This window comes from Pyrus communis, chromosome 5 (genome assembly GCF_963583255.1).
Source record: "Pyrus communis chromosome 5, drPyrComm1.1, whole genome shotgun sequence".
In the NCBI taxonomy this organism is placed as follows: Eukaryota; Viridiplantae; Streptophyta; class Magnoliopsida; order Rosales; family Rosaceae; genus Pyrus; species Pyrus communis.
Window position 1 is genome coordinate 23,812,348 of NC_084807.1, and position 26,931 is coordinate 23,839,278.

The 26,931-nt window shown below is 37.5% G+C and overlaps 2 protein-coding genes across 2 annotated transcripts; one reads left to right on the forward strand and one right to left on the reverse strand.

Moving 5' to 3' along the window:
* The first annotated feature begins 14,071 nt into the window (after positions 1-14,071).
* Positions 14,072-16,477, forward strand: LOC137734948 (uncharacterized). Its single transcript, XM_068474288.1, has 5 exons — positions 14,072-14,699; positions 14,810-15,121; positions 15,216-15,606; positions 15,713-15,826; positions 15,936-16,477. Exons 1-5 carry the CDS (start codon positions 14,331-14,333, stop codon positions 16,049-16,051), a joined length of 1,302 nt encoding a protein of 433 aa, XP_068330389.1. The 5' UTR covers positions 14,072-14,330; the 3' UTR covers positions 16,052-16,477.
* Positions 16,478-22,294: 5,817 nt separating this feature from the next.
* On the reverse strand, positions 22,295-24,148 carry LOC137734757 (glycine-rich protein A3-like). Its single transcript, XM_068474039.1, has 2 exons — positions 23,743-24,148; positions 22,295-22,794 (listed from the first exon to the last, which is right to left on the reverse strand). The coding sequence occupies exons 1-2, from the start codon at positions 24,029-24,031 to the stop codon at positions 22,514-22,516; spliced, it is 570 nt and encodes a 189-aa protein (XP_068330140.1). The 5' UTR covers positions 24,032-24,148; the 3' UTR covers positions 22,295-22,513.
* Between the last annotated feature and the right edge of the window lie 2,783 nt (positions 24,149-26,931).

A 26,931-nucleotide genomic window follows, 5' to 3' on the forward strand; every position in this document is an offset into this window, starting at 1 on the left:
ATTTCTATCAGAATTATATGTGGGAGGAGGAGTAAACAAATCTCTAGGGTTGATCTTCCCTCCAACTTTGGTCTCTTTCACAAAAAGGAAACTTTAGAATTTATAAGCCAACCAATATAATAAAATGAAATAAATTAATTTTACATAAGGTAACCCCACCCTATTAAAATGGACAGGGAAGAGGAAGAGATGACGCGTGGGGTGCGGGAATGAGAAGGGAGATACATAATTGAAACTTTAAGGAAAGCTTGATATTTACTCAAATTGTGAGGTAGGTGCCCTTAATAATATACACCACCAACTTTCACCATCTCCCTCTAGTACCCATCATTTAAGACCTACCGAGTTCTATTCTATTATTCCATGTATCTCTCACTCTTTATGAAAGGAGATTATTTTTAGGAAATGTAAAACAAATGGTTGAATGGATTGAAGAGGAAATGACCACCGTCGAAAGATAAAAGGACGATGTGGGAATTTGTAAATTTGGCGTCCGAGCTTCGATTCGGGCCCATGATATCTTTTCGGAAAGAGAACGATGTCGCTGTTCAAACTGTGACATAAATGAGATTTAGCCATCCGAGGTTGTTTCAGCATCCAAAATGTAGTTTTAATTTCTGTAATAAAAATCGAACTTTTTGATTTTCGCATGATTAATGTTGTTTTAATTTCCTAAGCTTCTGAGTTGTCCAACGGACTTGTAATCGTTGATGTTATTAAGAAATTTTTCCAGGTGACCGTCACTCCAACACAGATTGACAGCGGTGTTCTAGACGAATTAAACTTCAACAGTTGCCCTTTGTCCTTTTTAAATGAAATCACATGGCTTTTGGTTTAACTATGGTTAATTGAAATTAATAAATGCTGAAGTAAATTTAAGTTGTTAAATTTGAACCATGATCCAATGGCTCCTATTGATCTAGTCGGCTCTTCACTGTCTTTTTCTTAGGCTACCATGGAGAACCTCAGTTGTCACATCCCAGCCCGGACCTCCACCACATCCCGGGCTCGACTTCACTGTAACACGATACTGTCCACTTTAGGTCCCCGACCATGCCCTCACAGTTTTGTTCCTAGGAACTCACACGAAAACTTCTTCGTGAGTCACCCATCCTAGGATTGCTCTCACGCAAACTCGCTTAACTTCGGAGTTCCTACGAAACCCGAAGCCAATGAGCTCCCAAAATGCCTCGTGCTAGGTAGAGATGAGAATATACATATAAGGCATAGAAGATCCACTCCCCTGGGCGATGTGGGATGTTACAATCCACCCCCCTTAGGGGCCCGACGTCCTCGTTGGCACACTTCCAGCCAGGGATTGGCTCACATCCCCGCCCGGGCCCCTACCACATCCCAAGCTCGACTCCACCGTAGCATGATATTGTCCGTTTTGGGCCTCAACCACGCCCTCACGATTTTGTTTATAGGAACTCACGCGAGCAGAACTTCCTAGTGGGTCACCTATCCTGGGATTGCTCTCACGCGAACTCGCTTATCTTCGGAGTTCCTATGGAACCCAAAGCCAGTGAGCTCTCAAAAGGCATTGTGCTAGGTAGAGATGAGAATATACATATAAAACATAGAGGATCCACTCCCCTGGACGATATGAGATGTTACATCAGTTTATTTGGAGAAAGGAAAGTCACCCAGCAAAATATGAGCTCACAATATATATATATATATATATATATATATATATATATAATGTAATCAAATTTCTACACAAAACAAATAATCCAGAGGGTTTGATTCTAGTATATATCGATCTTATCGGAAAATCATTCACAATGTCTGAAGATCTGTTTTAGCCCACGACGGTGTCTTGTCGTCGTAGTGAGCATGGTGTGCCGATTGGACTATCACGTTTCTTTTCCTCATCAAATCAATTCTTTTACGGGTTCATCTTATTGTTTATTAGCATTCAAAATCCAACAAACACCACATACAAATCAATTTTTCTATGGGCGTGAATTTTATGTTTGTTATTTTTGTCTTTGGAAAAACTAAAACATGTAAAAAATTAATCCATAATTTTGAGACCTTTCCATCTGCATCTTTCCGACAAAATAAGTTGGATTTGGGTTCTGGGTATTTTTCATTTCGAATTCATATGTCTGAGAGAGAGGGGAGAGAGGAGAAATGAAGGAGAAGAGAATGATGAGTCATTAAATCAATCAGAAGACAGAAAGTTAAATGCATTTATTAATAAGATAAACCATAGTTAACTTAAATAACACATGTGGTATTTTTTTTATTTGAAAGAACCAGATTTACAGGTGTCAATTACATATTGGATAGGAACCCCAGGTCAACTAGAATGCCGGTCACTCGGAAAAATTTCTCGATGTTATCATTGTAAATTGTCAATTATCAATTAATCAAAACTCTTTTGGGATTACTCTAAAAAAACTGGTGTATTCCAAATTATTGTTTCTTCAAGAATTTACAATGGTAATCCTTTTGCTTCGTGCTACATCATTAGGTTTCAACAACATTTTATGTGAGTTTTGTTATCATGTATAGGAGGAACAAGGATGTCTTGTTTTAATTAGTATAATGTTGTTGTTCTAGTGTTATAATCAATTTTGTCAAGTTTTTTATGTTGTATATTTCACATTTTTCAGTAAGGCTTGTATATTTCTTACACTTAACAAATGAACTTTTACTGGACTATATTATCCCTTATCGTGCAATTTTGATTCTAATTTACAAGAAATAATCTCAAAAAATTTTGCATGTGAAAAACCTTTTCTATCAGAGATGTCGTTGACGTCTCACCACAATCTCTTGTTGATCTCAACATTCCTCAAAACTTTGGCTGATGCTCTGATTCAAGAGAGAAACTTTCTTGCAACTACTACACCCTTACATCACGGGCATCCAATACACATTTTCCACTTGTAAAAAGTGAACTGCTCGTCCCATAAACACTTGTAGATCACATGTTGAATTGGTGACAAGAGAGAATTTCTCCAGACTTGGAAGTCGGAGTTCACTACCCGTGATCTAATGCTACTTGCATGCAATCGCATTAGTGTGATGTAGCAATGAAGTCAAACAAATCGAAATGATTAACCGAAACGAACGAATCTATCATGATGCTAATGACATTGCCAAACAAAGAACTTAGGCTGACTAATTAGTCATCGTTTGTGTGGAGTTGGTTGCCAACTTTGCCAAACTGAAGTTGACCACTAAATAATCTGTCCGTCCAATCCAAATTAAAAACAAAAAAAATGCAGAACTAGGGTTTTGGATTTAGCGGGAAAATGGAATTTGGAAGAGAAATCTGGCCGTTAAGTTCAAACTTCGAAGGACGAGAACAACACGGACACAGAGTACTAGGCACCATCGAACACCCACAACGACGACAAACAAAATATTTGCAGTTACAATAAAACCATTCGAATATTAAATTTCCATGTCTCTTTCTTTCACGTTTGAAGGGGACGCTTCAGTTGAATCTCCAGGCGGGTTATTCGAAAATATTGGCGGGAACACCTTGCTGAGCTGGCACGAGCATTTTCTTTTTTCTTTATTACGAGTAATGCTACATTTACTACATTTTTTATATTACATTTGTATCACATTTCTAATAGAGATAAAGTCTACCAACACATATAGGTCTCGAACCAAGCATACACGCACAGGGAGAATAAGGCATAACGAGTAAGATAGTGAGCAACCTCACTTGCTTGGCGATGCGCAAGGGTAGCTGTAGCTCTAGTGATCCCAAATATCATAGTCTTAGAATCTTCCACAATGTGCCCAATGACAGACCTATTCGCGGTGTTCCTTTAAAGCGCTGTAACGATCTAAAATGAATCACCTTCAAGAATTATATTATGTAGACCTCAAGAATTATATCATTTCTCTAATTTAAATTTTTTATAGCAATGTTACGATATCTATTTAAGCAGACACTCTTTTCTAGCTCACTGTGAAATAAGCGTCGAATAATTAATCTAAGTATTGAACACAACAAGTTGTTCCTAACCTCAAGTAAATGATCTATGCACTTTTATATCTCCTACACGCACTTCCCTCCTCTTAGTTTGTAACTATTGGATTAAATAAATTAAAACAAAATTAAGAAATATGAACAAACGGAGCAGTGTAAAATTAAGAATACAAAAATCATTTTTTGTTTGTACATGAATTCGTTTAGACGTACTTTTAACATAACTCAAAGCGTTTTTTATGAAAATATTGCATGAAGCACTTCAAATTCTTTTAAAACCTAAAAACATTTTATTTCAATTATTTTATTAACACTTTTAAACAAGTCATATGCTACTTCCTGGCTTTCACGATGTATTAGCGAGGGTGGGCCTCATCTTATCCCACGTCCGAAATCACCACCTAGGTTCCAACTCAACGCCTATGGCAGTTCATTGACGTAGACCTCTTGCGAAAAGACAATACTGCCCAAATAAATTTCGATATTTAGACGAATTATCCTCTATTTTTAGGCTAATGTCCAAAAATATCAGAAATCAAATAATCTCCCTTTTTTTTTCCGTTAGAAAAAAGGAGTTTAATTTTCCAAAAAGCGTTCCCGCGATTTTGACCAACGAAGCAGCAATCTGTGGTTCCCCTTTTGGCAGGTAATAACTGTCCCCACTGCCCACCACTCCTCCTCCCTTTTTCTTTTTATTTTTATTTTTCAAAAATTAGAGAAACACCTGTTTTCCCAATTTTACCCTTTTAGGAAAAATATGGCGGGAAATTTATCAAATCCAGTTGAGAGTTGGGATTGGGGTCCGGCGATCCTTTATTTATTCTTTGTCCATCGAGAAAACAGACGTCGTGATAACCGCGTTGGCTGTTCGATTGCGAAACGCCGCCGTAACGGCGACTGTGCGTGGGGTAAAACTTTGGGAATAGACGGAGACGTAGGTGGGTTCCGTTTGTTATTATTTGTGCCATGTCACGAGATTCAGATTGTGTTTTTATATATTATATTTACCTGGGTCCCTCCCTGCCGATGTGGGTTGCGATTTTGTCACCGGACAACTCACGGGATCTCTGTTCTTTGAGGTAAATACTGGTGTCATTCATTTAGGGTATCGTTTTACTTAACCAGCAGTAGAGTTCAAACAGAGAAAAACTTACACAAAACAGGTTTGTCTAATTTCTCTTTTTTGTCTTTTTCATTCTTGACATGTCTAGGGTATAAGAAAAATAAAGAAAAATAAAGAGATGAAATTATATGAACCCGTCATAGGCAAGATTTGATCCCTTCCCACCCTAACTACTAATAGTTTAACACACTTATAGCAGAGTCAGAATTTTCAAATAATAAGATCATAATATCAACCAAAAAAATGCATTGGGCCATTTCGCTGAGCACCTAGTAAGCACTTGTTAATTTCTGCCAACATATGTCGACAACCCTTATTATTTGTAGAAGCTTCTCAAGAGATGATGTATGATACTATTGAGTAATATTAAAGACTTTACAAGCTTGCCAACTGAGGTATTTCATCGAGCACATGGTGTGCGCACAGATAGAGTCCTACACATGCGAGAGAAAAATGAGACAAATATGATAGAAGAAAATATAATAAGTAGGAAGAGGAGGTTATACGTTTTAACTATTTATAGGGGTCAAATACAAAACATAAACAAATATATATGGGGTTTTATAAGTTGTTGAAATTAAGAGCAACCAACGACTCTATACTGGCTCAACCATTGACTAACGCTATCGTGTGTTGGAAAATAGAAAACCAAAAAACATATTGATAAACCCTAATGCGTCGACTTCGTTCATGATAGATTTGAAATCGTTAAATGGAAGTAGAACCTTAGTTTGAAAATGTATCCCATATGATTGACTGGTGTTGGACGTGCAAAAAGCAAATGTGAGATCAGCCGCACTCTACACAATGGATTAAACCTTTAATCTCGGCATGCCAGCAAAAACATACTGGGCAATGCATAGATCTTGATCAGGATTCAGGCAAGGGAATGAAACAAAAGAATAATAATAAATCATGAAGATGGAAGACTAGTTAATGATTATGTCTGCTACTTTAATCAACGGTTGACGACAACAAAGTGGGACTAATTAAATCACCAGTACCAGCCAAAGGACAATTAGAATGTATTGCTGTCAACAGATGATTGGACAGAATGGTAAATTGCATAAGGGATGTTTTATTTACACACTTATTTTTACTTTTCAAGCATTCCTTATTAATTTTTGTCATTTGATTTTCTTTAATTTAGGATGTATGAAAAGTAAAATGTGGTGTGTGAATATAACACCCCATTGCACAATTAGTGTGGATAAACATTGCAGGATATTTTTGTCAGGCCGTAAACTCATAAGAAAAACTTGCATAGGGTGTCTGCTTGAAACCTTTTATAAATGTATGAGAATTATTTTATTGTGATTACTCATGTTGTGATTTACCAAATTTCACGCATTTTCATTTGATATGAGAATTGTCTCAATTAAACAATTCTATTGAATATCGTTAAACTTTGTGGTCGTAATATAATATTGGAACATTAATTATGCAACTGACTCCACACGCTTCCACTCAACATGGGATCCGACCTCAATTACAAAAGCATGAGATTCTTATATGGATGCATTAAGGGTCCTAGGGTCCCATGACCACTGGAAACTCGAATAAATGGCTGTGAAGAACTCCGAAGACCATTAAAGTTTGGGCATTTGATGAAGCAGAAGAGTGCAACGGCAGACCGGTTGCTGCAAAATAATTAACGAATTAGAAGAAGACTATTATGTTTTTAAAAGACTTAGCCATAACAGCTTCGTTTTGAATTCCTAATTATTGCAGAATAATTTATATATGGTTTTGCGGCTTGCCATCTCTCCAGGCAGTCATGCAAAGGTGGCAAGTGTCTTGCTCTGAAATTGACAGTAACGGTCCTCGTTCATGTATCTAATTCAACATGTATATTTTGAGTACAATTCGCATTGCTTTTCAATCGCCGCCAAATATTGACAGAGTTAGATTTTCTCTCCTCCATTCTCTCTCAATTTCATTTTTTTTAACAGAAAAGGTGATAATATTGCTTGATCTCGAGCGTTCAAATAGAATAAAAGGAAAGAGAGTGATCAATAAGACGGGAAAGAATCTAGATCGAATACTAAAAGCACGTGGAATAGTATGCACAGAGGATTCAAATCATTGACGACTCTTCTCAAGTTCTTTTTTCCGAACATATATCAAGTGCCAATTTAATGCATTTAGTGCAAAGAGTTTTATTTGAAAATTTAACAAAATTGATTTCTGTTAATTGGTGACCGAAATACGGAAGTATGATAAAATAGCATTGTCCTGGTCACTATTTCTCAGCTTTTCAAATAGTGGTGCGAGACTCTTCTATTTTTATTTCTTAGGCGTGAGCCGGAGAGTTTTGTTTTTAATATAAGTACGAGAGTTTTGTTTCTAATATAAGCGTGATAGTTTTACTTTTAAAAGGAACACGAGAGTTGTGTTTTTAATATAAGAACGAGAGTTTCATTTTTAACATGAGTACGAAAGTTTCGTTCCTGATATAAGCACGAGAGTTTTGTTCTCGACAAGAACACGAGAGTTACATTCCTAATATAAGAAGGAGAGTTTCATTCCTGACAGGAACGCGAAAGTTGTGTTCCTAATATAAGCACGAGAGTTTCATTGCTAACATGAGCACGAGAGTTTCGTTTCTAATACAAGGACGAGAGTTTCATTTCTAACATGAGCACAAGAATTTCATTCCTAATATGAGCACAAGAGTTTCGTTCCTAATATAGACACGAGAGTCTCATTTCTAACATGAGCACAAGAGTTTTTGTTCCTATACAAACATGAGAGTTTCATTCCTAATATAGACACGAGAGTTTCATTTCTAACATGAGCACGAGAGTTTCTTTCCTATACAAACACGAGAGTTTCATTCCTAACATGAGCATGCGAGTTTTGTTTCTAATGTAGACACGAGAGTTTCATTCCTAACCAATGTTCTAAAAATCCCCACCTAGGAGCTAGGCGGCTGGCCACTGCCCCGATTAATGCCTAGACGTTTGAAAATTAAGAAATGGCTCATAAACCTACTGAGGGCGCCCGTCTAGACCGCCTAGGCACCCGCCTAAGTTGTGACTCACTTAGATAGAAAATAGATAACTTTCATGTTGCATTTTATTTTTTTCAATAAATTGTAAGAGACTTGTTGACTACTTAAATGAACACACATTATATGCTTGTTCCCACATTTTCATTATGTTCCAATAGCTCATAATAGATATGTCATTCTATTTTATAGTTTATGATGAAATCATATATATTTTAAGCATAAACATACATTTATTTACACGAAATATAATAGATTTAATTAAATCCGCTTAGGCGCCCGCCTAGACCCCACTTAGCCGCCTGGGCGCTAGGCCCCAATCGCCGCTTGACTAGCTTCTAACGTCTTTTATAACCTTATTCCTAACATGAACACTCGAGTTTTGTTCTTACTATAAGGAAGAATGTAATATATATATATATATATATATACATATATATGTATGTATGTATATATATATATGTATGTATATATATAAGTATGAGAGTTTCATTTCTAATATAAGTAGGAAAGATTTATTTCCAAGACCCGAGTACGAGATTTTCATTCTTAACATAATCACGGCAGGTTTATTTCTCGAACATGAGTATGAAAGTTGTGTTTCTAATATAACCATGAGAGTTTTATTCCTAGTATGAGCATGAGCATGTGCATGAGCATGAGAGTTTCGTTCTTCGAACCAAACAAACCCCATCATTTACATTATCCTATAAACACAATTTCTAGTGTTAGAAGAAAATAGAATAAATAGAGGAGAATGTTGTAACTCTCAACCATTTATAGAGGTCAAAAATAAAACACAAAAGTATACATGGGGTTTTATAAGTTGTTAGAGTTAAGGGCAACCAACGATTATATACTGGCTTAACCACTGACTAACACTATTGTGTGTCAAAAATAGAAAACCAAAAAACATATTAGTAAACCCTAATGCATCGAATTCGTTCATGATGGATTCGAAATCGTTAAATGGAAGTAGAACTATAGTTTGAAAATGTATCCCATTTGATTGATTGGTGTTGGACGTGCAAAAAGCAAATGTGAGATCAGCCGCACTCTATATACAAAGGATTAAACCTTGAATCTCGGCATGCCAGCAAAAACATACTGGGCAATGCATAGATATTGAACAGAATTCAGGCAAGGGAAAGAAAAAAAATAATAATAACAAATCATGCAGATGGAAGACTAATTAATGATTATGTCCGTTACTTTAATTAACGATTGACGACAACAAAGTAGGACTTGCTGTCAACAGATACTTGGACAGAATGGTAAATTGTACAAGGGATGTGATATTTACATATTTTTTTTACTTTTCAAGCACTCTTTGTTAATTTCTGTAATTTGATTTGATATTCTTTAGTTTATTTGATTGAACAGCCAAAAATTATAAAGGTGTATGAAAAGTAAAATGAAGTGTGTGAATATCACACCCCATTGCGTAATTAGTGTGGATAAACATTGAAGGGTATTTTTATCGGGTTGTAAACTCATAAGAAAAACTTGCATAGTGTGTCTGCCTCAAACCTTTTATAAAAGTATGAGATTTATTTTATTGTGATTACTTACGTTGTGATTCACCAAATTTCACACATCTTCATTTTATATGAGAATTGTCTTAATTAGATAATGGTCTTGAATATCTTTAAATTTTGTGGTCGTAATATAATATCGGATCATTAATTATGCAACTGAATCCACACGTTTCCACTCAACAAGGGGATCTGACCTCACTTACAAAAGCATGAGATCCATGTATGGATGCATTTAGGGTCCTAAGGGTCCCATGACCACCGGAAACCCGGATAAATGGCTGTGAAGAACTTTGAAGACCATTAAACTTTGGGCATGTGGTGAAGGAGATGAGTGTAGCAGCGGACCGGCTGCTGCAGAATAATTAACGACTTCGTTTTGAGTTAAACCATTTAAGACAAAACAACTAAAAAAAATCTTCTTATTAAGCCACGCGAGGCGGACCATTTTTAATTAAAAAATAAATAAAGAGAGTCTATCATCTTTATCTTGCCCGAGATCTCCACTCATTCCCATTTTGCAACTTTCTCCAATTGGATAACCCTAATTTCAAATCCTTTTTCCTTTAACCCCAGTCTACACCACCACTTAATCCCCTAATTTTTTAATTTAAATTTTCTAATCTATTCCAAATTAATCATATAAAATGTTTAAAATATTATGGGTGTCGGATGAAAAGTTTAAATTCATAAGAGATTATAGTTTTTGTTGATTTGTTATATTTTAAATTGATAATTGATATCATAGACAAATTTAGTCTTTGTAATTTGTAATGTTGTTTGTACAAAGACTATGAATGGAAAATTGATAGTTTATTGGTTAATTTTTCAATTGTATTTTCATGTAATTTATTTGGAGCTTTTATATTAAGATCATCCTATATTAGAATCCTGAATCCACCACTATCTATATATCACCAAATTTCACACGTTTTCACTCAATACGAGAATTATCATAACCAAACAGCCTATTGAATTCTGCAACTTTTTTTCCTAGATTGCAAGGAATTTTGAAATCTTTATGGCCTTCGTTTTTGAATTTAAGCTTGGGATTAGCTAGTTTGCGTAGGTGATCACCAATCATCGGTGTCATTTCTCGAAGAATTGGCAACTGGGCAGTTGAAAATATGAGAAGACATTTGCATGACCTATGAAATTTATATATGGTTTTGCGGCTTGCCATCTCTCCAGGCAGCCATGCAAAGGTGGCAAGTGTCTTGCTCTGAAATTGACATTAACGGTCCTCGTTCATGGATCTAATTCAACATGTATATTTTGAGTAAAATTTGCATTGTTTTTCAATCGCAACCAAATATTAAGGAAGTTAGATTCTCTCTCCTCTTTTCTTTTTTAATTTCTTTTTTTTCTTTTTTCTCTTAACATAAAAGGTGATAATGTTGCTTGATCTCAAGCGTTCAAATAAAATAAGAGCAAGGGGAATGAAAAATAAGACGGAAGATAATCTAGATCGAATACTAAAAGCACGTGGAATAGTATGCACGGAGGATTCAGATTATTGGCGACTGTTCTCAAGTTCTTTTTCCCAACATACATCAAGTGCCAATTTAATGCATTTGGTGCAAAGAGTTTGATTTGAAAATTTAACAAATTTGATTTCTGCTAGTTGGTGACCCAAACACAGAAGTATGATTAAATAGCAGTGTCCTGGTCTGCGAGACTCTTCTATTTTTATTTCTTAGGCGTGAGCAGGAGAGTTTGGTTTTTAATATAAGTACAAGAGTTTTGTTTATAATATAAGCGCGAGAGCTTTATTTTTAAAAAGAATACGAGAGTTGCGTTTCTATTATGAGAACGAGACTTTTGTTCTTGATATAAGCATGAGAGTTTCGCTCTTGACAGGAGCACGAGAGTTGTGTTCCTATTATAAGAACGAGAGTGTCATTTCTGCAGGAACACGAGAGTTGCGTTCCTAATATAAGTAAGGGAATTTCATTGCTAACATGAGCATGAGAGTTTCGTTCCTAATATAAGGACGAGAGTTTTATTCCTAATATGAGCGCGAGAGTTTTGTTCCTATTATAAATATGAGAGTTTCGTTCCTAATATAAACACGAGAGTTTCATTCCTCATATAACGAGAGTTTTGTTCCTAATATGAGCACGCTTGTTTCGTTTCTAATATAGACACGAGCGTTTCATTTCTAACATGAGCACGAGAGTTTCGTTCTTATATAAACATGAGAGTTTCATGCCTAACATGAGCATACGAGTTTCGTTCCTAATATTGACACGAGAGTTTCTTTCCTAACATGAGCACGTAAGTTTCGTTCTTAATATAAGCAAGAATGTAATATATATATATATATATATATATATATATGTGTGTGTGTGTGTGTGTGTGTGTGTGTGTAAAAGTACGAGAGTTTCATTCCTAATATAATCGCATGAGTTTTATTTCCCAGACCTGAGTACAAGAATTTCATTCCTAGTATAAGCATGACAATTTTATTTTCAAGATGTAAGTACGAGAATTGTGTTCCTAATATAACCAATGAGCACCAAAGTTTCATTCTTCAAACCAAACAAACCCCATCATTTACACTGTCCTATAAACACAATTTCTAGTGTTAGATACATGATATCATATTAAATATACTAGGGAACAAGTAAACCCTTGAAGATAAAAAGCTTTGTTAACCTACGCAATGAAGCTAATTTTAACTTATCCAATTGTAGAAAGGTCACATTCATAATGGCTATAGCTAATGGCAATCATCACAAAAATAGTAAAAAAATAATGTGCAATAATTAGTACTAATTGAATCAATAGAATTACGTAAAAAGATGATCCAATTAAATGTTGCATATGCACTCTTGCCACCTTTGTTGTTCCATTTTGTTTTTCTTTCCGTCATTCGCATGTCTTGATTTGACATTAAAACAAAGTGTAAATCCAAAGCAAAGTTCGACCCAATTAATTAAAAAACCAATAATATACTTGAGTCAAGTGGGCAAACAAATTAACAATCAAAAGAATGGTGGCGACTGGAAGTCGGCAGAGTGACAGAAAGTGACGGAAAGAAACAAGACAATTGCCAATTGTGCCCTGTTTTGAAAACCCATCCGCTTACTTGCAAAGAATAAGAATCTAGAGACGGTGGGAATGCATGGAAACATAAGTAGGTAAAGGACACCCACAAAACTCTGCAGACTCTCCTTCATTCCAACCGTTATATAAGTTTGTGATTTCTCACAGAGAAAATCACACCGAGACGGTCATGTGAATCAAGTTACAAGGAAAGCTAATGCAAAATTTTAGCATGCTGCTGAAAACAAGATCATCGAGAAAATTCATAGTCGTCCATGTTAGAAGTAACATTCAAACAAAATGTACGGAGTGAACTAGCGGAAGAAAAGAAGAAAAAAAAAATGTAGATCATATTACATATAAAATAATCTTTTTGACCTCAAACAATTATCATGTGATGTGCACATGACCAAGATAGTACTTTAGAGAAAAATTGACCAATTATAAAGGTACATGAGAGTAATTAGCTAAAATTCAAGTTCATGAATAAAATGGGCAGCTCCTTACAAGTTTAGAGAGAAAATCAACAATCACCTCTTAGTAAATATGGCGTAAATAACATCACTCTAAGGAAAAATAATCCTTTTTTCTTTTTGTTGTTTCTCTAGTAACTAGATCAATTAAATTACGAAAAAGTAACGAATTTAAACAAAAAACAATGGTGCAAAAAAGAAAAAAAGAAAAAAAAAAGAAAAAAAAAAAGGAAAACGTGAAGATCACCATCTACATGCGTGAGTTTGAATCAAGGTTCTAAAAGACGCTAAGCGCTAGTCGGGCGGCAGACTGGAGCTTAGCGCCTAGGCGGCTTCGTGTAAATAAGTGTCTGTTTATACTTAAAATATATATAATTTCATCATAAACTACAAAATAGAATAACATATATGTTATGAAGTATTGGAATATAATGAAACTATAGGGAACAAACATTTAAGGTATATTCATTTAAGTATTCAACAAGTCTCTTACAATTTATTGAAAAAAATCAAATGCAAAATGAAAGTTATCTATTTTTTGTCTAAGTGAGTAGCAACCTAGGTGGTTGCTTAGACATGTCCGGGTAGGCCTGACGGGTGCCTTAGCAGGTCTAGATGTCATTTCTTAATTTTTAAATATCTAGATATTAATCGGGACGATAATCAACCGCTTAGGGCTGGACGGGGATCTAGGCAGGCATTTTAGAACAAAGGTTTGAATAGAAGGAAAAATGTCTCCAGGCCACTTCACAAGGTGTTTTGCACAGTCCCAGCCTGCTCCGCTCTCCTCCCTCTCTCAACGTTCATAGTTTCAAATTATATTCTTTTTTTATGTTTTGAATTTTTATTTTTCAGTAAATAATTTTTTGAATTGTCTCAAATAGACCCTGAAACCTTAATAAAAGGCCGCTTGTCATCCACATCGTCCTAAAGTGCCAATCCCGTTCCCTTTACTATCTCTCTCTAGTTTCTCTCTCTACCCCTTTGTGTTTCTGGTGGGTCCCGGTCCCTTCCAGCCTGCAAAGCAAACCCAGCGAACCCCAAAAAACTTGCCCTCATTATTAAATCTTCCCCAACCAGCAACACTCCCTCACTCTCATCTCAACGCATCCTCTCTCTCTACCTCTTTCTCTCTCTACCCTCGTCCATTTATACGCACCGTTTTGGCTCTCCTGTCCCTATGACTCACTACCAGGACGATCCCGAGTTCCATCTCCCCTCCCACTTCCTCACGGACGACCTCGTGCTCGAGAACAATATGGACGACAGCAACAAAGACCACAGCTTCCGCCGAAACTGCGTCGAATCCCGCGTCAGCTTCCCCACCGAGTTCCCCTACGAGTTCGACTCGTCCGACTCCAACTCTGCTCTGAACTCCCCTGTCGAGTCCGTGGTGAGCTCCACCGAGACCGAGGGAGGCAGCTGCAGCAGCGACGAGGAGGACTTCCTCGCCGGGCTTACCCGCCGCCTCGCACAGTCCTCGCTGCAGCCTGCTCACCAGACCCAGAAGCTATCCGTCCCCGCCGCCTTTCCCAAAGAGAAGTCCGAGGTAAAGATTTCAGATTCACATAATCAGATTTTTACAGTTTAACTGTTCCTCTTCCTGTTTAAAATTTTGGGTTTCTGAAATACTGACCGAGTTTTACTGTGTTGACTCAGTGGGTCATGTCCGGGTCTCCCCAGTCGACTCTGAGCGGAATCGGGAGCTGGTCCAGCAACGGAAGCCCGACGGGCCCGTCTTCCCAGGTGCCTTCACCACCGACGACGCCGTTTGGAGCTCAGAACGACATGTGGGAGCTGATATACGCGGCAGCCGGGCAGGTTGCGCGGTTAAAAATGACCAACAGCCTCGGCGGAGCAACCGAGTTCGGCGGCAACCACGGCCGCGGTGGACTTCTGGGCCCACCTCGGATCCCCAGTCCTCCCCGACACTCAGGCCCCGGGCTCTGCTCGAACCATAGCTTCACTCAGGTAAAAGTCCTAAAACCCATTTCATTTCGAGCAAACCTGCTTTTTGATGTGCTAGTGTTGTGACCTGACAAGGGGTGTTTTCGGTGTTTTGCAGTTTCACCATGTGAGGCAGGACAAGCAAGTAAATCATCTTCCATGGTCACCTCAGCCACATCAACCAGCTCAGCACCACCCCCACCACAACCACCAGCAGCAGATCCAAAACAGAGGAAGAAACATTGTTGGGTACGAGAGATGCGAGCATGGTGTTAATTTTTCCCAATCGACATGGCCGCCGCTTCAAGTCCAACACAACCACCACCACCACCACCATCACCAACACCCCCACCAACAACAAAGTCAGCAACCACAGCGCCACAATAACGCCGCCGTGCGTCCCGTTTTGCCCAACGGTTCTAATATCAAGAGGGAATGTGCTGGCACCGGCGTTTTCTTGCCTCGCAGATACACCAACCCTTCCCTTCCTGAACCTCGCAAGAAAGCAGGTACATTTGTGTTTTCGAATTTCGACCACTAGGGCCCGTTTTCTGAATATTAACACTTTGGGTCATTTTTATTTAACATGTTCTGTTTGATTTTGTTACCATTTAGGTTGTCCAACTGTTCTAATGCCGGCCAAGGTTGTTCAGGCTCTGAACCTGAGTTTCGAAGACATGAACCGCCACGCTCCGCCGCGTTTCACCACCGGTTTGGCTCCAGACCATGGTAATTAAAGTTCATAGTTCAAACTTTCTACTTCTGGAAACCCTTGTGTTTCAGATCTGTTACTCTGTTTATGTTGGTTCCTAATAATCTCTGCAATTGGATTCTGCAGAGGCACTGGCGGTAAGAAGAAACGCGCTGTTGACTCAGCAAAGGCTTGGACTAAGGACAGCGGCAGAGGGGCCAGTAAATCACGAAGTGCGCCTCCCTCAGGAGTGGACCTACTGATTTAGTTTCAAATCCAAAGGGCAAAGAAGGCAAAAAAGCAAGAAGATTATATAGAAATTAGGGTTTTCTGATTAGGGTTTCATGCAGAAGAAGATATTATGTGTTTTTTTTATTTAATTAAGGAGATTCAAGAATGTGAGATTAGATTTTGGAGCAATAAGAAAGATATCCAGGGTTTTTTTTGGGAAGGCAGCTGCTGCTGCCGCTGCTTCTGTGGGAGTTAGCTTTTAGGTCAAGGAAGAAGATAAATTACTAGGAAGAATGTCTTCTCTCTGTGATGTAATAATTTTGGGTTAATTAATTTGTTCCAAATCCAAAGTTTAAATCTGGATTAGGGTAATTTAATCTCTGGTTTGTAATATCATCTCTCCTCTTGGGATGTAAGATTCTAAGAAGTAATAAGGAAAGCTTTTAGTTTGCTGTCGACTTCTGTTTATTCTTCTGGATTCTGTGGTGGTTTGTTTACTTGTGATTAAGGGATTTGTTTAGTGGCTGTATTAGGTTAAGTCAGTCAAAGCTAAAAGACTTGGTTCCTAACCACTTGACAAATTACGGGATTTACAGTTGTTTTATCAAAAGCAACACTAAGCAGAACATGATTGGGCCCCGCGTAAAGCTGTACAGTGGTTGGTTACAGTTGTAGCAAATTAAATTAATATTTCTTTTCAACTCTAGTTCAGTAAATGTACTGTTTGACAGGAAGAAAATTTTCATCCTATTGTTTAGACCTCACAGACACGATTAGATAATTCAACACGAAATAATTATGACAATAACAAGTTTCAACTTAATTCTTAACAATTCATGTCGTTGTTGGGTCTTTTGTTATTGATTTCGTTAACGAGTTGGGTGGGTCACTCGTAACGAACCTTATAAGGTATCTTTTTCAAATCATTATGCATGATAATGTCTTACATAACCTGTTAATCAAACTGGATAACACGACTTATTAATAAATCGGGTTGCTATTGGATCAATTAATAAAAACCTATTAATATAACGAATTTGATGTGACACGACTCATTAAGATAATGTGTATGATACAAAAAAAGTATGAATTCGACAAACACGACCCATTTACCAGCTTACTTTTATCGTACAAAGCTTTATTTATAACTTTAGATTCAAACCATTTTAAAATGATGGTGATGTTCACCGTTTTATATCAAAGTAAATTTAATTTTCGAAATCTGATTAGTTAAAGACATGATATGTGCCTACCATTGTGCCATAAATATTCCTAGTCAAATATCCACGGAGTTGTGTTTTTTGCTTCAACGTGAAGGTTTGAATTTTTTGCGTACCTTCCTATCCTCAGTTTTGATTTTCTTGGACCCACACGATTTCTCTGCGTCTCTCTCACTCTCCTCCTCCTTCCTCCTTCCTCCTTAACATTTTCCACTACATGTTTGTTGGTAAATGAACACAAAACTTACATGTAGTTGGAAAGTTAAACAATATTTCAAGTCGATAATGTATTATTTTGTGCTTTAATTAGTTTACATATTATTATACGATTTATTTATAAATTATTTTGGTGTTCGGGTTGCATGCATATTCTTCTGTTATGACGATTTAAATAGAGTAGATAGTATTTTTTTTTGTCATATTTATGTCGTCGGACTGTAAATTAGTGTCATACTAGGGGTGGGCGAGGGCCGAGTCCAAATTTACAGGAACCGGACCATACTTGTTTAAATAGTAACGGGGCGGGTCGAGCCAGGTAATAGAATTTGTAAGTTAGGAATTGGACGGTACTTGGCTCATTTGAAACTGGCTGTTACGGGTTGGGTCCACAGGTCCCCGTCTCTCTTGCCCATCTTTCCCAGTCCCAAATCAAGGTCTCTGTCTCTCGACTCCGATCGATGATGGCACGAGATTGTCAAACACCACCAGATGCTCTAAAGTATAAACTCCACAACAAATTCATAAAAAAAGAAAAAAAAAACCCCATCTCAGGTTTCCTACCATACCTGCAGATTAATGAAAACCCAAATGGTGGAAGATTAAGAATAGAAGGCATGGTGGTCGATTTCGATTCGCATGGTGCTGGCGATTGTGGTGTTTGACAATCTCGAGGGCATGGTCTCCGTCCTCTTTACTTGGGACTGTAGAGTTCGACAATCTTGATTTCAATTTGGAAGAAGATAAGATGGTGATGAATTTCGATTTTGATTGAAGAGTTAGAGCGAGACGAGAACGAGTTCTAGATAGTGCTGTCGAGGAGGAGATAACGCCTGAACCAGATATCTCGATGTTAGTGATAGGGTGGTTGTCGTCGCTGCGGCGATGATGGGATGACGATGGATCAATGGTCTGGGACCTTGGGTTTTCGATGATATCGTTGAGGGAGATAGAGATAAGTAGGAAATATGAGATGAGTGTCGGTACTGTGGGACTCGGGTAGGAGGGAGACTGGGAGGAGGACAAACAAGAAGATAGGTCGTTGTCGTGGTCGCCAGATTCACGACGGCGGTGATCTTCTTTGTGGTGGAGAAGATGATTGTCAAAGACGGAGAGTGGATGGAAGGGAGGACACGCAAGAGAGAGTTGGGTTTGATTGAGACCTTGGGTAAAAACCGACGGTTAAGATTGGATGATATTGTACTCATCAATCTCGTTCGTCCATTACAAATTTACAATTACAAATGGGCCGGTCCGGGTACCCGTTTTTCTATACATCTGGAACCGGCTCGCCCCGCCCTGTTTCTCTTGATAAAAAATTGGAACCAGGACGTACCTTGATTACTCGCCCCGACTCGCAGTTCTTATACCCGTTTGCCCACCCCGATGTCATACACTGTCATATTCAACAAACAATAAAACCTGATTAATGATTAAAATTCTTAAACTAGCAGCATAAATATCTTATGCTACAGAGGAGAAGAATTGTCTAGTCGGGAGGAATGTGGATTTGTCAATGGTCGTATGACGATACATAGATCACGGTAAAACCAAACATAATGGGTTGTACGACAAGATAATATTTTGCACTAGTATATATTAATAGACATTATGGTTATATTTTCACTTGTTCAGAATAATCACCCTCGTGTTTGAACAGTTTGAGTTAGACAAAGCCTGCCCCTCAAATTATAAACAAACTATTGTCATGCCCATACCTTGTTTTACAAGATCCAATGCACCCCCTTTTCGTTTTTAGCCTAATATTTTGTTGATTAAAACAGTGAAAGGATTACTTGTTCTTACTTTAGCTTTGACCTAACCTATCATTAAACGAAAACAAAAGGCTATAATTCAGGTAACCAACTCTTTTACATGTCCCCGGCAGACAAAAGCACGGTCTTTATTTCACATCAGATTGCTTTGTATTACGGTCTCATCCGATTTTATGAGCATCTCATTGAGTGTTAAAAATTTTCTAATCAGATAGTTCTATGGAATATCTTATCAAGAGTGAGATGTTATGTATTTGCATAATTGACCTTGATGTTCATACACAATCGAAAGAGATTGTGAAACTTGCAAAACTTTCAGAATGTAACTGAAACACCGACACATATTTACCCTATTGACAAATTATTCGTACATAAATGAAGCTAAACAGAAGTAGTGGGAGGTCATAAATCAGAGAGTACTTCATAGAAGGTCATAAATCAGAGGGTACTTCGTAGAGAGAAGACCTTGGTGTGCTTTAATTTAGTAGATTCTTATGATGAGAAAGCCTTGATTTGCTCGCAAAGAAAAAAAGAAAAGAAATTAAGTTCCTGTTTTTGTCCAGCAGCCAACCAAGCCGATCGGGCAATATGTGAACTGGGCCATATCCAGCCGTCAATCACGATGTGATGGGTCCAACTTTGGGCTTGATCAGCGCCTTCATTTGCTTATACTTTAATATCCGTTGATGACAATTTTGATTAACGACATCCATTGACATTCATTCGGTTGCTTCAAACACACACACCCCTTTGCTTTATGACAATCTTTAGAATTTTATAATACATACGCTTCTCTAATTTAACGATCTTTAGTCCAGAAATTTTTTAGCGTAACAATCTCACTATCACGTAATATTAATTAGACTAAAAAAAGATGTGATATCCACACATCTCTATTTATTTCTTACACACCCTTCTAATTTTCGGCTGTCGGATCAGATGAATTAAAGAAGATTAATAGATAGAAATTAACAAAATGTGTGTGAGAAGTAAAAAGAGATGGATAACACACCCCTTCAATCATGAAACAATGTTTATATTGATATTGATTAATGATTCTAGTGATGAGCAACTGATAAGGATGGCAGTTGTGAGAGGTAGATGCACACTGGGACTTAGGTGATCCTTGAACCACCAGAGTTCAGAAAATATATATGTGGGTATTTTGAGGACACTCCGAACATTTTGTGCATGTTCTTTTGTACCTATCAAGTGTTTGATGTAATACCTGCTAAGTCTATCTTAACATGTTGCATGGATAACACTTGACAAATTCTCTCAATGTCACTTATCAGGTGTTCGACAAAATGCCTCAGTGAATAAACTTTTATTTTTTTTATTTTTGCGTGCTTCGCTTTCTATTTCTATTTAAAAACTTGAATCTTTAACACTAGGACCACTCAAGATTCAAATCCTGGATTCATCACTAGCAGTTGCTTTGATTTGCAATAATATATGGACATAGGGATGGAGATAATGGAAGGAAATTGATGTTGATACTTGATATTCATTCACGTTGAGGCCGTCTTATTATGTTCTTCACCATTATAAGTGGCGTGCTACTTGCTAATCATGTTTCTGGTTATTTGCTTTATATTTAATTATGCAAAGTTATGCAAAGGAAAAGGGGAAAAATTTGGCTTCAAATAAAATTTTCAAATTCAAGCTCAAATGCTAAGGGGTGCCTTAATAATCATTTTAGTTTTTATTTTATATTTAAATAAATTATATTTTACCACCTCAACTTTAGGTCGTATAATAAAGTCTCTTTTGAGCATTGCAATATCGTACGTCAACTTACGAATTCGTTTTAATGTTAAATCTCCATTCGTCAATCCTTCAAGTTTAACCTAGTACGCCTCCTTTGCACAGTTGACCTCTCTCCTCACCTGAACAAACATGCAAACACTATGCTTCCCCTCGCCAAAAATCAAGCATCCACCCGTAATCCCACACCCCGAAATCAAGATAAAATCAAATCCAAATTCACCAGACAGAGAGCCGCCACGAAACCACTTCAAATTGTTGAAATTAAATAGCATCATATCTTGTTCATCAAATTAGAGGAGTAAGAGTAATGATAGACTCAAATTTTAACCAAATTTGCAAATAATATGATGTATCACCAATAAGAAATAAACACGTTAATCAATACTTTAGTAATAATCTAATCATCAATAACCATGTTATATGGTTTACAAAATTTAGTCTCTTTAGCATTGTCCGATGAGTAAATGTCTAGTTGATAGTAGAAATCCGGATCGAACCGACATTCAAATTTTTATTAAAAAAAAAAAAAAATTAGAGGAAGGATTTTTTTTCCTTCTATAAATTGGGAATTAGGGTTGTTCCAGAGGGTGGTGGCAACCAGCTCGTGGCCATAAAGAGTCCAGGAGACGTCGACTAGCTCGAGGATTTTGAGGACGGAAAGGGTCTAGGAGACGTTAGAGACGACGCGTTGCATGGCATCGAGGACTTTAGGTCGGAGAAGTGGGGCATCTGGTTAAGGATGGGGTTTTGGTAAGGGTGCATGGGCGTCAATGCGGACATTGCAGAGGTCGGGACAAGTGCTTTTTAAACTAGCCTGTAACCTAGTAGCACCAAAGCAGGTCGGTTTTTATTTTCCTGGGATGCTTTTGGGTGTGTATAGGCCCAGCGGTCCAGGATTTTTGGGTTCGTTATGTTGATTGTACGGCCTCCCAAAGGAATGGCAATGTCGACATAAAAAGAAAAGAAATAGCAAAGGTTTGTTGGACCCGGTACGTTCAATTCATAAGCGTGCATAACCATTAGATGATAAAACATTTTAGAATTTTGGATAATTATTTTTACAACGATGATTCTTTGAATGAGGACCTAAAATATATAAATGCTTCTGTAGAAAGCACCAAAAACTGCTTTTGGTTATCTGAAAATGCTTCTAACCATATCAGAAGCAATTCCAAACATGCATGCCTTCATTTTACAGCGAAGAATTAAGAAGAGCAGTTGTTCTCCCTTCTTTTATCTCAAAGTAGCACTCTGTTTCAAGTTAACCCTAACATGATAGAAACAAACACCAGAATTAAACACATTTCTACAAGCAGATATATTACCAATGAGGGTCAAATGGCCAAGGAGGCAACATATATGGAATCAAAGTCACAAGAAAAAACAGATGGTTCTAATTCTGCAGAATTAAACACATAACAGACTTCCATCGAACTACATCGCGTAATTGACAGCTCATTTATTTATCTATGGGATCAGCATTTCGGTTGAGTTTTTTGCAGTATGTTAGGGATCACTTCCATTTCTTGAACTTGCCTCCACCGTGCTTGCCGAACTTGCCTTTCTTATGCTTCCCGAACTTGCCTTTCTTATGCTTGCCGTGCTTCCCATGCTTCCCGCCATGTGATGCAAAGCCGTGACCAACATTGTGAGCACCGTAACTGCCAGGGAGAATACCATGAGAACCGTGAGAACCTTGGCCATGGTGACCACCTTGAGTGAGATGGTGAGCACCGACAGCAGCTGCAGCAGCGACCGCACCACCAGCCAGCAACGCCCCTGCACCATGGTGTCCTGAAGAGATAGAATAGCACAAGTCAGAATCAAACTTACAGATTAAGATATATAAAGAAGCTTTATTATGCACTTTAAACACTATCAGAAGCACTAATTGAACTACAAAACTTTGAGAGTAGAGAGAAAAGCACAACCTAAGCAAACTTTAAATCCAAGCCCTAATCAGTCGATAATCACAAGGCCTAAGTAATCATGAGAGGAGACAAGGCAGACTACGAGCACTTCATATGACCCGATGGATATTTACGCACTAAGATCATTCCGACCTTGAAGTTCCAGGAACTTAAGACCCGATTGTATAAAATGCACTATAAGAACGCTGCCAATGAACTAGTTAAGCACTACAAAGCTACTAATGCATTCAAAGATGCTAAACAAATGACTTTCAAATGACACATTTCAAGGTGTCATTTAAAAGTCTTCAATGTATTGCATATTTTTGTAGGACATTCAACAAATTTAGCCTGAATTCCATAGAAATTTAAAGTCCTTCGTCCAAACGCACCATAAAGAAGAAAAATTCTTTGAAAATAAATATCTATGATCATATGCGGTAATATAATGAAAACAAAAATAGGGTTTGGGTTTCTACCCATGCATTCCAGGTTCAAAACTCTGCCGCTCGTAAGTCAATGTCAGAGTTTCGAACTCTTCCCATCTCGTCAATAATAGTATAATGAAAACAAAAATGGGGTAATCTAAACCTTTATTTTTATTTTTTGCAGATCATAACATATTAAATTAAAAATTAACAGAACATGCATAATCATCTTTTTAAGGTAACAAAATCATGTATTATACATCTTTCCAAAATATGTATTCAGCGAGGAAAGTAAATCAGACCCAAAACTTAAATTCCACCAGAATTTCACCGATTAATCCATCAATGCACATAAAAATGCATCCCCAATACAAATAGAGATTGGGCACGATATTGATAATTACCAGATGAGCCGTGATGGCCAGGCTGAGGATGCCCAGCCGGTGGGTACCCCTGTTGAGGTGGGTAACCTTGAGGAGGATACCCCTGCTGCGGAGGGTAGCCACCCTGCTGGGGCGGATACCCTTGCGGAGGGTAGCCACCCTGATGGGGCGGGTACCCTTGAGGAGGGTAGCCGCCCTGCTGCGGTGGGTGCCCGTGCTGAGGTGGATACGAACCTCCTCCGTGTGCAAGGTGGCTAAAAAGCCCCCTGTCTGCTTCGTCGTCGTGATGCTTGTAATTCCCACCACCCATTTTTTTGGTCAGTTGAAAACCAAAAGATCAGAGAGCAAATGAAGATGAAGAAACAAAATCTGAGATACAGAGGAAATGGATTGGGTTGTACAAATTTATGTAGTTTACGTTTTTGCTACATTAATGGTACGCGGTCCCTGCTCACCTTCCTTAGTGCCTAAGAATCAACCACCTGAATCCACGCGGCAAAAATCTACTCCACGCATCCACGTGTCATTTGATGAACCGAGATATATTAGTTCAGTTTCAGTTTTAAGAATTTGAAAACCGAACCGAATCGAACTAAATTATCGTTTGATGTCGCTTCACGAGTTTTCAAATAAGGTCCGTTGCATAACCCCAAAGTCTAATTTTTTTTAAAGTACACATCCAAAGACCCAACGACCCTCGTTTCACACGCTTAACAGGTAATCCTAACCCAAGGCCTTGACACTTTCTCTCCTCGATCAGTCCTCACTTGAGATACTTCCTCGGTTGGTCCGCCGATCCTCGTTCTTAATCCTCACTATTGACTCCTCACCCAGATCACGTTGGAGGACGAATTCATGGTCCTCATGCACGGAAAGCGATCATCTTTGAATCATTTTCACAAAATCCATCAAATCAAAGAATTCGGATCCTTGAAATTTGATCAAATGACTAAAGTTATTATAACTTTCAAAGGAGGTTTATATTTGTAACCGTTGGATCAAATTTCAAATGTCCAGATTTCTTAATTTGGTGGATTTGGTGAAAGCATGCATCACATTAAATGTGGTCGTCACACCTGACATGCTTTCATGCCATTGTTTCTTTCTCCTTACCATCCATTTGCAAGCTCTGTGTAAATTATTTATTTTTGTTTCGGGTTTTACATTTTTTACATGGGATAAGGACATGGAAAATGAACCGAATCGAAAAAAAAAAAAATGGAATCAAACTGATATCAATTTTCTGGTTCGGTTTTTTATTTGGAAAAACGAATGAATAAAACCGGATGCACCTCTAATTAGAAGTCTAAAAAACTCAGTAAATATATATTTGTGTTGTGCAAATGTTTGAGGAGAGGGATGATTGCTTCCACTTCTTGAACTTGCTTCCGACAACATGCTTGCCAAATTTGCCCATCTTAAACTTGCCTCCTCCACTATGCTTCCCAAATTTCCCGTGGTGCTTTCCATGGTGCTGCACCCCATGTGCTGAATAATGAGCTCCATGACCATGAGCCACATGGTGAGCTCCGTAAGCAGCCGCCGCAGCCCCAGCCACCATCGCCGGTCCTACGCAGTGGAGCCCTGAACCAAGAAAGAAACACCACGTAAAAAAAATAAGTTATTTAATTAATAAGTTATTTAATAAATTCAAAATTTTAATTTTAAATAAATATAATATATATATAATTAATATAAAATTATATAAAATATAAAAAAATATAAAATATAAATATAAATATTTATTATATATATAATCTTCTTCAATAATTAACAAATCTGTTAGTCATGCAACAATTATATACCATATTTTTGTAATACATGATACGACTAGTAATGTATAAACTTCATCTCAATTAAAGATATTATTTTCGTGGATGTTATACAAATATATGGTAATTGTAACATTATTTGTAATCAGCCGCAAAATGAACAGATTTGTTAAATTGTCTTACAATATTATTAATTTCGTGGTTAGTTTTGTGATTCCTACTTGAGTTGAGTTCCCAACCAAAACTGGTATTTTGAAAGTTCTCTCCTCCAGTGAGAGCACTTCTCCCCTCCAATGAGAGACATTCTCACCTACTGTAAGTTTCAGTTTTCAGTTTAGATTTTATGCGTTGCCGCTGGCCTTGCTATGGTTAGGATCGGTGAGACTCTTAGGGTTTGTTTGGTATTCTACTTGAATCCAACTTTTTAAACTCAAAAACAATTTTCAAGTTGTAAGCCTTAAAAACTTGTTTGGTAAGACTATTTTCAAAAATTGAACTCAAGACTAAATAAAAAATATAGTCTATTATCTAAAAATATAAAAAGTAAGTTTTTAGAGTTTTTAAACTTAAAATCACTCATTTCTTTTCTCTCTCCCCCCCCTCTCACTCCAAATCTCTCTCTTTCTTCTTTTTCTCTCCTATTTTTTTTTTTTACTTTTTTCGTCTCTCTTCCGATCCGCTCTCTTCATTCTCTCGGTTCTTTTTCTCACTTTTCTTCCTCTCTATCTCGTCCGATCCTCTCTCTTCTCTCTTTCCTTCAATCATCTCTTACTTTCTTTCCTCCTCTCTCCTTTTTCTCCCTCTCCTGCGACCCCTTCTTTTTAGATCTCTTTATCTAATTTAAGTCATAAGACCAATCAAGTTCTTGAGTTTTAAAAAAAAATTGTTTTCAAGAAATGTTCTTAAGAAATGTTTTGAGAAATGATAAAAAAAATTCAAATAGGATACCAAAATGGCCCTTATATTTCTGTTGTTTTTTTCCTTTTCCTTACTGTCTTTTGCAATAAGCCCAACCCCATTTTCCCTATCTACCCCTTTCTTGTGACTAATTCCACCATCTTGAGCTCCATGTGCAGATCGTCCTTTTTCTCTACCATCTTCACCATTTTTCCACTTAACTCACAATTCGATTCGCCTACCTTTTCCAGCGATTTCTCGCATTTCTCGCATTTTAACGGTTTGGAAAGAAAGGTAAGTTGAGTCCCAGGTATATCGGATCGTACATGATCACTGAGCGAGTTGGTAAGGTGGCTTACAAGCTGGAGTTGCCTTCTGAGCTGGCTAAAGTACATAACGTTTTTCACGTGGCTATGCTTCGACATTATGTTGCGGATCCGTCTCATGTGATACCTCCTCAACCCTTGGAAATTAAGATTTATGATGAGGAACTAGTGACGATTCTAGATTGGAAAGAAAAGGTTCTGAGGAACAAGACAAT